The 13,554-nt window shown below is 43.7% G+C and overlaps 1 protein-coding gene across 4 annotated transcripts in view; it reads right to left on the reverse strand.

Annotated features, from left to right (window-relative positions):
* OSBPL5 (oxysterol binding protein like 5) overlaps positions 1-13,554 on the reverse strand; it is a 219,407-nt gene that overhangs the window by 95,818 nt on the left and 110,035 nt on the right. For all 4 annotated transcript variants that reach the window (XM_038406906.2, XM_038406908.2, XM_038406909.2 and 1 more), the window contains one exon: positions 3,288-3,444. In XM_038406906.2, the coding sequence (XP_038262834.1) occupies positions 3,288-3,423 (136 nt within the window). In that variant the 5' untranslated portion in view covers positions 3,424-3,444. Of the gene's footprint in view, positions 1-3,287; positions 3,445-13,554 lie in introns of those variants that run through there.

Here is a 13,554-nt window from a genome sequence, read left to right on the forward strand (position 1 = left end):
AGATGAAGCTGATGACAGCAGGAAAACCCTTTGTCTGTGCTCTTCAAAATGTAAGTTTCCTAAAGTTGACAAATAGGCTTTCCAAACTCTAAAAGCTGGCCCAGCTCCTGGATTGGTTCAGCAACGACAAACTAGTCTATTGCCAAGGTTTTTTGCTCCTGCCACATATCTATATGGAGTTGTAGTTATCTGCCATCAAACTTTTGAAAGTGGGCAAACATATTAGGTGTCTCAACGTTTAAATGTTCAGATTGAGATGCCTGTGGACTAATTTTCAACTGGTCAGCACTGCTCAAAATCAGGCCCAACCTGTCTCAAGCTTGATACCTAAAATCAAAGATCTATTTAAATTATGGACTGGCGCTGCATTTTTTCAATGGAAAATTCTAGTTTAATCAAAATCTAAATATTTTTCAAAGAAGAGATTGACACTGAAAATTCGAAACAGAAAAAATGTTTTAGAAAATTCTGGGATTTTGGAATTTCATTTTGGATTTCAAAATTTCTTCTGGAATTTTTCTCATGTTTATATTTTACTTGTTTCACGACATGTGAGTTGCAGTACTGTATAATATGCACTAGTACAACTGGCATGTCAAATTGACATGATAGTTAAAATATCCTGTTATTTTTGTTTACTTTTAAACTCATTAAGGGCAGCTACTAGTTAAACTGTTTCATTACAACACAAACAGGAGACGTTTGGACCTACAGAAGATAAGATGTTTCAATTGGCACAAAGTCGCAGCTGCCCTTAATGAATTTTACAGTAGAACATTATAGCATAATACGACACGTCAATGGTACTACTAACAACCCTACATAGTGTTAATATATACAGACAGGTTTCAGAGTAGCAGCCGTGTTAGTCTGTATTCGCAAAAAGAATTTCTTTTCATGTATACTGTTAACCCTAACCTAGCACTACTGACAGGTCATGAAATAATGTAAAAATACAAAAGTAAGAGTATAAACGAATGAAATAAAATCTGAAAATGAAATTTTGAAACTCTGAAACAACATTCCAAAATCCTGAACACTTTTTCCAAAACTGATTTTTTTGTTCAGGAAATTCCAATTTAAGGGACTTTTGATAATAGTTATTTTTGTTCTGAATTGTAATTAATTTTGTTGGTCAAAATGTTGAAATTTGCCCCAAACCAAAAATGCAGCGTTTCGGCCAGGCCTACGATTGACCCCTCACTTGTCAGTTCTTTGGTTCCAAATCTGACCTTGTTCTCTGTTTGTGAAGCACTGAGGGCCAGATTTACAAAGGGGTCTCTTTGGTGCCTGCTGCCCAGTAGAATTCACAGCCCAGAGTTAGGAGCTCAGGCTCTCCATGGAGAGAATTAGGTGCCTAAGAAAGGGAACCAGAAGCCAGCAAGCTGAGCATGGAACTGCCTAACTAGGCAGTAAACAATGCCACAGAGAAGGGCCAAGGTAAAGGGAGTTGGGTGCCTAACTCTGGGCCAGAGGAAGGTGCCTCCCTCTACTTGGGATTCTCAGCCATAAGCCCTCTCCTGGAGTTAGATGTCAGCCACTTTAGGTAACCTATGCAAGAGAAAGAGACACCCCCCGCACACACCTTTCCCATGCCATTATAGCCCTATGGCTAGGGCAATTACCTGGGACATAGACAGCCTGTTTTCAAATCTCTGCTCTTTCTGATTTGGAGCAAGAACTTGAACTTAGGTCTGCTCATCCCAGGACAGCGCCCGAGCTACACGCTGTTCTGGGGTGGGTCTTAATCTCTCCTGTTGAAACTGTTCCGTTCAGTATGAATAACTAAATATTCATTAGGCCAAAGAGAAAAGTAGGACAAGATTGACTGTATATCCCAGTGGTTAGGGCATTCACCAGTGATGTGAGAGAATCAGGTTTGAGTCCCTGCTCCAAATCAGGGATTCAAACTTGAGTATCTCCTATATCTCACATGCATATACTAGGCACTTACACACATGCTCATCCCTGATGTCTTTTGTGTTAGGTAAGCATGCCAGCAAGAAAGGCAAGAAAATACCTACTTTGAGAATCCCACCAGGGCTTAGATGTGACAGGAACCAAACAGCTTGGCAGCATCAGGATTTAAGCAGCTTTGCATATGCCCACTGGCAGAAACATTGATGTCTATGCAGTTTAGGCACCTACTGGGGTAGGTGGTACTTGAGCAGTGGTTTTGTGAATGGCATTAGTGCCTAAATGTTGGACTTAGGTGCCTAAAGAGGCAGTTAGATAGATTCCTTTGTGGATCTAGCCCCGAGTACCTTTTTGGGTGCTATATAAATACTAAATATCACCTTGCTTTTTGCAGGTGCTGTATCCTTTTCTCCTGAAATATCAATATGCTGACAACTCACTAGGTGCTACTAGACTTGATTATTAAGTACAGAAATGACAACCACAAATTATGACTTTGCAAAAATATGATTGCTCTCTCATCTAAGGTTAAAGCACATGTTTACAAACTGGAATCTGAAGCACTGTTTGCAGACTGTAATCAGAGAAACATTTTGATTGAGTATTTATACGCACAGCAAATACCAAAAAAATCATGACTTCATTTCCTGTAGAACAGATGTTTGCTAGTAATTTTAGACTAAACCTGAAGGAAGTATTGTGAACTCTTGAAGCTGGTGTTATACTTACTGCAACTGAGCATATTGCCAGGAAAAATGCTGAAGATATTTTTGATCATTGGTGAAAGAGAATTTGCATTTGTAACGTTTATTGTGCGCTGTAGGGTCAAGTGACTTAAAAGTAGTAATCACAATTTGCAAAAGGGGCTGGAATATTGGGTTCCTCAATTTTTGGGTGCCCATGTGATGCCTTAAAAGGATCTGCTTTTTAGGGTGATCCATTTTAGGTTCCTCAAATTGGGCACCCCAAAACAGAGATGCCCAAAATCACTTCTTAAATTTTAGGGCATTCAGTGTTCAACAAAGTTCTGACCCCATCTCTGAGGGGTGAATGACCTTCATTCCCACTTAAATCAATGGGAGCGGAAGGCTTGTAGCATTTGGCAGGAACTGCTCAATAGTTCATAGGATTGGGGACCTCCTTTGCTGAACGAGTTTGATCTCCTGCTCATGCTTCCATATAAAGTTGTTTCTCTTTGTTTCTTGCAGATGATCTAATAAAATCCACTTACACTCACCCACCCAGAGGATTAGTTCAGTAAGTGTGGTACTGTTTGTTTGTGCGTATGCATTGCACTGAGATTTGAGATGATTGAAGATAGGCTGAGAGCAGCATGTGGCACATTCTGAAGCCATGTAGCACGCACTGACCTGGGCTGAGTGGGTAGATCTCATTATCAGCCCCGAAGAACAGATTCCGTGTCAGCTTTCGAGGATCAATTTTCTGAGGGGTGGAAGAAGCAGGACAGAGAGAGAACCTGCGACGAAGAAAATTCTCCTCCTTCATGGCATGAGCAGTAGGGGTTTTCTAAAAGGAAGGGACAGAAATAATAACAGTTAATGCTAAGACACAAGAAACCAAAGTTTCACACACAGATGACTCTGCTTCTTCAGAGCTACCTAAGCAGAGCACTGATTCCATTTTTAGAATGTCAGACAGCTATGCAAACAAACTGCTATATTAGGAGGAACAGCCAAATTCCTGTCTTCTGACTCTTGGCCATTCACGAACGGTGGGTACAAACTCCCGTTCATGGATCCAGCCAGTGTAACATCCATTCCTTTACGAGGCTCTGAAGATACTTTCTAGGTAATGGTTACTTCCTGGACCTAGCAAGAGCAGAACACTGAATTGTTTTGCTACCTTTTTTAAAAAGCAGGTTCTGGCTTTAGGCGGCACCCACTGAGACCAGAGTCCAGTCTACAGTATAAAGAGGAAGACCCGCTGCCAGGATGCTGATATGAGTGACTCGAGCTGCACAGGGACCTAGCACCGGAAAGGCACTGTCCTTCCTGCCCGATTTCTTCATACAGCACATTTGAGCAGCATCACATTTTCTTTCCAATGGCCATTAGATCAGCTTCAACGTTTGATCAATAGGAGTAAGCGCTGCCCCTCTGTTGGGCTACAGAACAGCATTTATCTTCCTGAAAGCCTCCCTCCGCCTCAGTACAAAAGCTGGGTAGTGCTGTGCTATCTACCACTGCGCAGCTGAAGCACAGATTATCCTGACTGGAATTAAAGGTTTCTTTTATACCTTTCTGACAAGCAGTTCTTTTTCACCCATCACAATTGGGTATTATGATCATCGCCCTGATTTCTAGGCTTTACTCTCCCTCTGATGTGCAACTGACGGCAGAGTTCTCATGAGCAGCGATGGGAGTTAACTTTGCCTTCAGGGTTTGTAGAAGGGAATACATGGTATGTTTTCTCTAACAGGATGAATTACTGCACAACAAAGAGAGCTTGGGGGAGACCCACTGGAATTTCAGGGCACTGTTTCCTGAAAAATGGCCTGTAAGTTTGCCCATCTCTTCATGCTGTGAAGAAATAATGGGCCAGCTCCTTGGTGCAGCTGAGGATAACACAGCGGAAACAGCTCCCAGCATGATTTCAAGCAGCCTAGGGGCTCTTTAAATTACACTGGCTGAAGTGATACCACATGGACCACTGGACTGGCTGAGGGTCATGGGGGATGCTGTGCACTCCAGCCTGCTTCTGGGAAAACCGCCTCCCTGCACCTGAAACCCTCCCCACTCCATCGCTGATAGGAGAAGCCTCAGCTGCCCCTTCAGGGGAGCTTTTCACTACTGAGGCAGTACAAAGCAGGGAGGGTGGGGGGGGGCAAGAATCTAGCGCAATGTGAGAAAACATCCTCTTGTATTTTGCTCGGGCTGTCTCTGGCACCTGCTATGTTGATCCATATAAGAAGCAATTACAATAATAATGTTTTTGAGTTAAATAGCACTTACATGGCCAAAAGGTAAGTGTGAGCCAGGAATCTATTAGTGCCAACTGGTAAGGGGCACCGGGGGGGTGCATAAGGGTCTGGCATGTACAACCTAGTTCACCAAAGAGTGTCATGTGAGGTCTCAAATAAAAGCCAGTGTCACATGGGTCATAACTGTCATTGCAAAACACATGTAAGGATGTTATGTAAAGAGTTATATATATACACTGAAAATTATTTTCTTAAAGTCTGTGTCTAGGGACTGGTCACCAGTAAAGGTAAAAAACAGGTTTTCTTTCAGACAAGAAATATTAATCTATCCCGCTGTTTACATGTCAATTAGGTATTATACAGTTCACAATGGGTCTCCTCTCACCAGTCTGAACTGAAAGCTAATGAAGGATTTTGTGAAAACATCAAAGAGAAGAAGGTCACAGGAAGAAATAAACAGTGGAGGAGCCCGGGGGGGAAGGAGTGCACATCAGAGGTCTGCTCACGTATATTTGGTGGACATAGAAGACACTCTGGCATCCTTCAGCTAGGAAGTAAACGGAGTGAGTTTGCTTCATGAAAAAGGGGGTCTCATCCAGGCTTCGTTGAAAATGCTGGTGAAAACTTTGGGTGAGATAAGCTTCTTTAGACAGCTAGCTGGACTTGTTAGTTAAAGTTTAATCTCTAGAAAGCGTGATCTTCTTTATACGTTACCATTTGCTTCCACTCTTCATACTCACTATCATTTGAACCTCTGATCTTTGATAATCAGTTTATTGTTTGCACTATAAATGCATCTAAGAGCTGTGTGTTTAACAGAGCTTTGTTCCAAGGAATAAGTAATAAACTGCAGTGTACTGTTCCTTTCAGGAAGCAGCAGGCCTGGTAATTCTGTGCAGTTCAGTGGGTACGGGGCTGGACACTAAAGGAATGTTGGGAGGAGTTGGGCCTGATGCTCCCCTGTAGAGAGAGTGAGGCCTGGAAGGCGGTGCTTGTGTTGCCTGAGGCTGGTGGTTTAAGGGAACTCATGTACAGACCAGACTTTCTTCACACTTAGGGCAGGTGGTGATGAGGTGTCTCACAATCCTAGGGAGTGTCACAGTAAGAAAGATGTTTCCTTTCTTCCCCATGGACCAATTTTAGGGCATGTGAACCTAATTTAATATGCACTATTACAGTGGTTCTCAAAGCTGCTCCACCGCTTGTTCAGGGAAAGCCCCTGCCGGGGCCAGACCGGTTTGTTTACCTCCCACGTCTGCAGGTTCGGCCGATCACGGCTCCCACTGGCTGCAGTTCGCTGCTCCAGGCCAATGGGGGCTGCGGGAAGCAGCGCGGGCCAAGGGACATGCTGGCCGCCCTTCCCGCAGCCCTCATTGGCCTGGAGCGGCGAACCGCGGCCAGTGGGAGCCGCAATTGGCCGAACCCGCGGACACAGCAGGTAAACAAATTGGTTTAGCCTGGCAGGGACTTTCCCTGAACAAGCGGCGGACTGGCTTTGAGAACCACTGCACTGTTATATGCATTTTTATAGAAGCAAGGGCAGTGTCATCCAGAAGAAAGAGTTCAGTGTTGGTCTTGAGTTCTAATCCCACTTTTCCCCCTGACTCACTCTGTGACCATGGCAAATCACTTCACCTTTCTTGCCTTTAGTTTCCCCATCTGTAAATGGGGATAACTTCACTTACCTCATGGCCGATGAATTAAGGTCTGCTCAATGCTTTGAGCATACAGAGTTCTCTAAAACTGCTCAATATTATTGTTGTTTACCCTTCTGCAAAGCGAATGTAAAATGCCAAGGAGTCACAGTAGCAGCATTTCATTGTGACTACTTTGAACGGGTATCCATGAACACAGCGGAGAATCAGTCCCAGTATCTGCTTCTGGGAGACAGAACAGCTCAATCTTAGATGGACCTGAGCCACAAAGTCCAGATCCAAACTGCTCCAAAGGTTTGAGAGAGTACTGAGCCAGTGTTTCAGTTTGGGGCCAATTCAGATTGAGAGAATAATTGTATGGATGCTGACAGATCCATATGTTGTGTAAATTTCTACATTCTGACTATAGAGTATTTGGGGAGTAGCATTAAATTCAAAGTTAATTTAAATAAAAAGAAAAAGAAAATGCATCTATTCACTTATCGCATGGAAAAATATTTAAAAATAACACGGGCTTAAATAACTCTTTTTAGAATACTCACACTGAGATATTTTCTGTCTCTGTTCCCAGAAAGGCTGTCTGAACTTTCCACCTTTGGAATTGCTTTTAAGATGCCACAAGCAAAAGCAAACCCTTGGGATTTTCTCCCCAAATAGCATTGGCCCAGACAGGCCAATTTCATCAAACTGAACTACAAGAAACCATTCAGAAACATAATGTCCACCCAATGGAAAGAAGGCTAGGGAATAAGTGACAAGCTTTAACTCTATTTTCCATCTGTCTCTTTTCACTAGTCCCAATTTTCACTGCAGAATTTCTCTTTGATTTTTTTAATAGAAAGCTGAGAATGTGCATCGCTCCATCTCAGCAATAACACAAGAGACTCAATTCTAGAGCTGTGGGCCTGCTCCCATTGAAATCAATGGCAAAACCCGTATGGACTCCAATAGGAGCACTGTTCTGTATTTGCTTAGGCCAGGTGGAATACATTTACTTTCAAAGTATTTGTCTATCATATCTACATATTTATGATGACAATGGGGCACATGTTTTATACACTACTGTGTTCTTCATTTAAAAAATTTTGCATCACTTAGCCACAGAAAAACTCTCATTATTATGAAGTTACTCTCTCTTTCTTCCTTATACTTACTGAGGGGACTTGTTTGCAGCAAGGAACATTCATGTCCCTGTCAGCTGTGGGAAGCCACTGGGTGACAGTGTACTAAGAGGTTTCCCCCAGCATACAATTTGTACAGGCTGTACCCTTTATTTATCACATCATAACCCTGCAACAACAACACATGTCCTTGTGACCATGAAGATTGATTCCTGTTATTTCCTCTAAATAGGGCTCCCTGATGCAAAGCATCTCCATTGCCTGCTTGTTCAGAATGCAGCAACACATTTGTCCACTGGTTTAAACTCGTGATCCTAGTCGCATACCACGCATTTTCTCTGCTGGCCTCCTTTCAAGTGATGGATTGGCTTCACATTGCCACTGTTGGTTTATAAAGCTCTTAAGGGTGTAGTTTGTAGCCCCTGGCTATATTTGAGACTTCACCCTTGAGCCTCATCCAGATAAGCATCTGTCCTCATGCACCATCTACCTTTTAGTGATCCCATCATTGCAACTTAAATTTGACAGGTGACAGGACCTTTTCTGTGTTGGACCCTAGGGTGGAGAAACTCTCTGCACCAGATTCACTTCTTCCTTATTTTTGATAAAGTATAGAAGACAGATGTTGACTTGGGTTCTTAGAGTATGTCTACACTGCAATTAAAAACCTGCAGCTGGCCTGTGCCACCTGACTCAGGCTTGCAGAGCTCAGGCTAAGGGGCTGTTTAATTGTAGTGTAGACGTTCAAGCTTGAGCTGCAGCCCGAGCTCTGGGACCCTCCCACCTTGCAGGATCCTAGAGCCCATATTGCAGCAAGAGCCTGAATGTCTACACTGCAATTAAACAGCACCTTAGCCCAAGTCCTATGAGATCGAGTCAGCTCGCACGGGCCACCCACAGGTGTCTAACTGTAGTGTAAAGTAGCTCTAGATTTCATTTCTTAAGAATGAGAAGAGTTCGGTTCCCATGATGATTCCTCGGCAATGGGCTGAGATATGCAGACTTAACTTGCTAGAGGCGGAGAATTTACTCCATTCCCAAGCTCAGTGCACAATGCAGTAGAAAAATCATATGAAACGATTATGTGTTTGTATGTGTGTGAACACTTTTTGTTTGGAGTCATTCAAATTCCTTTAGCTAGTTGGGATTACATAATGTACTTGTAATTTTTATAGCTGTCCACATGTGCTCTCCTGCCTGTTTCTGTCTGGAGTTATATAGCGCTCCTGAGACCTCTGCGTAATACGCACTTGCAGGCACAAGAGGCAACATTTTCAGAATTGTCCTGAGCGGTAACTACTGGGCGTTGAGCACATTTGAAAATCAGGCCCTAATTTAGGTGCCTAAATATGGATTTAGGATAGGGTCACCATACGTCCGTATTTTCCCAGACATGTCTGGCTTTTTAGTTCTTAAATCGCCGTCTGGGAGGAATTTTTAAATATCTAAAAACGTCCAGGAAAATAGGGACATATGGTAACCCTAGATGGGAGTTGCCGGAGCCACGGAGTGGGGCTTGCAGGTGTCAGCAGCGCACAGAGAGCCCTCCGCCCCCTGCAACCCGACCCTAAGAGTCAGAGGGACCTGCCGGGGGGCGAGGTGGGGAGTCCTGGCGGTGCTTACCTGGCGCGGCTCCCAGGAAGCATCCAGCAGGTCCCTCTGGCTCCTCCTAGGGTTGGGTCGGGGGGCTTTCTGTGTGCTGCCAGCGCCTGCAAGCCCTGCTCCACAGCTCCGGCAGCTCCCACTGGCTCTTTTCCCGGCCAATGAGAGCCACAGAGCTCGCGCTTGTGACGGGCGCAGCACATGGAGACCCCTCGGCTACTCCTGATCCTAAGAGCTGAGGGACCTGCGGCAGGAGGGGTGAGTAGGCGAGCAGGGGGGTGGGAGGTGAAGAGGCGAGTGAGTCAGCAGTGGGCAGGGAGGGTGAGGGGGCGGGCAACGAGCCAGCAGCAGGTGGGGGTTCTCAGGGCGGGCATGGGGGTTTCTGGCAGGGGAGTGAGGAGGTGAGTGGCAAGTGGCCCACGGTGGCTGGGGAACTGAGGAGGGACTCAGCAAGCCAGCGGTGGGCCAGGGGGTGAGGAGAGGTGCGGTGGCGGGGCTGAACGGGGATGGGGCGGGACCTGGGGAAGAGTAGGGATGGAGTGGGGTGGACTGTGGGCGGGGCTGACAGGACCCCAATGTTGAGTTTCCTCTTTTTTGAATGTTCAAATATGGTAACCCTAATTTAGGAGGCTAATTTAGTTTTCTGCTTTTGAAAATTCATGCATAAGGCTCTGTTACTCTAGTGCAACAGTGGGGAAAGAGAATTGAGGAATATTCATGTCAGCTGATCTTTGCTGATCTTCTGGCCAAGAACTTTCCACTGATTTGACCCTAGGCCTCATTTTCACTCCTCCTCAAAACTGCACAGGAAGCCCCTGCAGACTTGTGCCATGTTCAGGATGTGCACCTCTTGCATGAGTTCCCAAATTCTGCCCATCCAACAGCAGTATTGCACGGGTTCCTCCATGTATGAGGTGCTTAGCACCCATAGATCCAGAGCAGATTTTGCCCATGAGAGAAACTTTAACGTATGGAACTCATTTTGCTTCCCACAAATGACATTCCAAACCCATTGCTACTTGAGAGGGGTCAAAAGGAGAATGGCAGGTGTGAAGCCCTTTGAATTTCAAAGGGAGTGGCTGGATTTCAATCTCCAAAACTAAACCCACCTCTATTGTTTTGGTTCCAGGTCAGATCCAACATTGGAAGAGGCCAGTTTTGTGGTTCTAATTTGGATGTGGGTGCAATTTCACAAGAACAAGTGATCCTGCAAGATTTCCACCATTCCAGATGACCAAAATCTCATAAAATCAGCTGCTCTCCTGAGATAGGGCAGGGCCTGGGTCCAAGAGGTATGGGTCAATGTCGATAAGCGCACACAGTCCCTGACTTGGCATGTTTTATATAATTTATTCCTGCCACTGTCCAGAACAATCAATATGAGATGGGAGTGGAGGCCGTGTTTAGACTGTAACCAATTCAGAACACAGGCTCATATTAATGTTAGCCTTTGCAGCACTGATGTATGACCATCTGGACCCAAAAATCAACTGGGGCCTGAATTTGGCCCTAGGATTTCAGCTGAGGAATATGCAACATATATTCATAGATACTAAGGTCAGAAGGGACCATTCTGATCATCTAGTCCGACCTCCTGCACAACGCAGGCCACAGAATCTCACCCACCCACTCCTGCAAAAGACCTCTCACCTACGTCTGAGCTATTGAAGTCCTCAAATCATGGTTTAAAGACTTCAAGGAGCAGAGAATCCTTCCTCAAGTGACCCATGCCCCATGCTACAGAGGAAGGCGAAAAACCTCCAGGGCCTCTTCCAATCTGCCCTGGAGGAAAATTCCTTCCCGACCCCAAATATGGCGATCAACTAAACCCTGAACATATGGGCAAGATTCACCAGCCAGATACTACAGAAAATTCTTTCCTGGGTAACTGAGATCCCACACATCTAATATCCCATCTCAGGGGATTAGGCCTATTTACCCTGAATATTTAAAGATCAATTAATTATCAAAATCACATTATCCCATCATACCATCTCTTACATAAACTTATCGAGTAGAATCTTAAAACCAGATAGATCTTTGCCCCGCTGCTTCCCTTGGAAGGCTATTCCAAAACTTCACTCCTCTGATGGTTAGAAACCTTCGTCTAATTTCAAGTCTAAACTTCCTGGTGGCCAGTTTATACCCATTTGTTCTTGTGTCCACATTGGTGCTGAGCTGAAATAATTCCTCTCCCTCTCCAGTATTTATCCCTCTGATATATTTATAGAGAGCAATCATATCTCCCTTCAACCTTCTTTTAGTTAGGCTAAAGAAGCCAAGCTCCTTGAGTCTCCTTTCATAAGTTTTCCATTCCTCGGATCATCTTAGTAGCCCTTCTCTGTTCCTGTTCCAGTTTGAATTCATCCTTTTTAAACCTGGGAGACCAGAACTGCACACAGTATTCCAGGTGAGGACTCATTAGTGCCTTGTATAACAGTACTAAAACCTCCTTATCCCTACTGGAAATACCTCTCCTGATGCATCCCAAAACCGCATTAGCTTTTTTCACAGCCATAACACATTGACAGCTCATAGTCATCCTATGATCAACCAATACTCCAAGGTCCATCTCCTCTTCTGTTACTTCTAACTGATGTGTCCCCAGTTTATAACTAAAATTTTTGTTATTAATCCCTAAATGCATAACCTTACACTTCTCACTATTGAATTTCATCCTATTACTATTACTCCAGTTTACAAGGTCATTCAGATCCTCCTTTATAATATCCCAATCCTTCTCTGAATTGGCAATACCTCCCAGCTTTGTATCATCTGCAAACTTTATTAGCACACTCCCACTTTTTGTGCCGAGATCAGTAATAAAAAGATTAAATAAGATTGGTCCCAAAACTGATCCCTGAGGAACTCCACTAGTAACCTCCCTCCAGCCTGACAGTTCGCCTTTCAGTAGGACCCATTGTAGTCTTCCCTTTAACCAATTCCTTATCCACCTTTCGATGTTCATATTGATCCCCATCTTTTCCAATTTAACTAATAATTCCCCATGTGGCACGGTATCAAATGCCTTTCTGAAATCTAGGTAAATTAGATCCACTGCGTTTCCTTTGTCTAAAAAATCTGTTACTTTGTCAAAGAAGGAGATCAGGTTGGTTTGGCACGATCTACCTTTTGTAAAACCATGTTGTATTTTGTCCCATTTACCATTGACTTCAATGTCCTTAACTATTTTCTCCTTCAAAATTTTTTCCAGGACCTTGCATACTACAGATGTCAAACTAACAGGCCTGTAGTTACCCAGATCACTTTTTTTTCCTTTCTTAAAAATAGGAACTGTATTAGCAATTCTCCAATCGTACGGTACAACTCCTGAGTTTACAGATTCATTAAAAATTATTCCTAATGGGCTTGCAATTTCAGGTGCCAATTCCTTTATTATTCTTGGATGAAGATTATCTGGGCCCCCCGATTTAGTCCCATTAAGCTGTTTGAGTTTCGCTTCTACCTCAGATATGGTAATATCTACCTCCATATCCTCATTCCCATTTGTCATGCTACCATTATCCCTAAGATCCTCTTTAGCCTTATTAAAGACTGAGGCAAAATATTTGTTTAGATATTGGGCCATGCCTAGATTATCCTTAACCTCCATTCCATCCTCAGTGTTTAGCGGCCCCACTTCTTCTTTCTTAGTTTTCTTCTTATTTATATGGCTATAGAACCTTTTACTATTGGTTTTAATTCCCTTTGCAAGCTCCAACTCTACTTGACTTTTAGCCTCTCTCACTTTATCCCTACATGTTCTGACCTCAATAAGGTAGCTTTCCTTGCTGATCCCTCCCATCTTCCACTCCCTGTATGCTTTCTGCTTCTTCTTAATCACCTCTCTAAGATGCTTGCTCATCCAGCTTGGTCTACAACTCCTGCCTATGAATTTTTTTCTCCTTTCTTGGGATACAGGCTTCTGATAGCTTCTGCAGCTTTGATTTAAAGTAATCCCAGGCCTCCTCTACCTTTAGATCCATAAGTTCTTCAGTCCAATCCACTTCCCTAACTAATTTCCTTAATTTTTGAAAGTCAGCCCTTTTGAAATCAAAAACCCTAATTGCAGATTTATTTTTGTTAATCCTTCCATTCAGTTTGAACTGAATTAGCTCATACTGAATGGAAGGATTAACGGAAGGAATAACAAAAATAAATCTGCAACTAGGGTTTTTGATCAGAAGGGAACTTCCAAGCACGAGCACTCTTGTTTTTTGGGCCTGAACCAATCACCTTGGATTTGGACATTACATTATTGCTATTGGTTTTATGGGGAGTTGAATTATTTTGAAATCCTAGCCCAGATCTAGATATG

Source organism: Dermochelys coriacea, chromosome 6 (assembly GCF_009764565.3).
Source record: "Dermochelys coriacea isolate rDerCor1 chromosome 6, rDerCor1.pri.v4, whole genome shotgun sequence".
Lineage (NCBI taxonomy): Eukaryota > Metazoa > Chordata > Testudines > Dermochelyidae > Dermochelys > Dermochelys coriacea.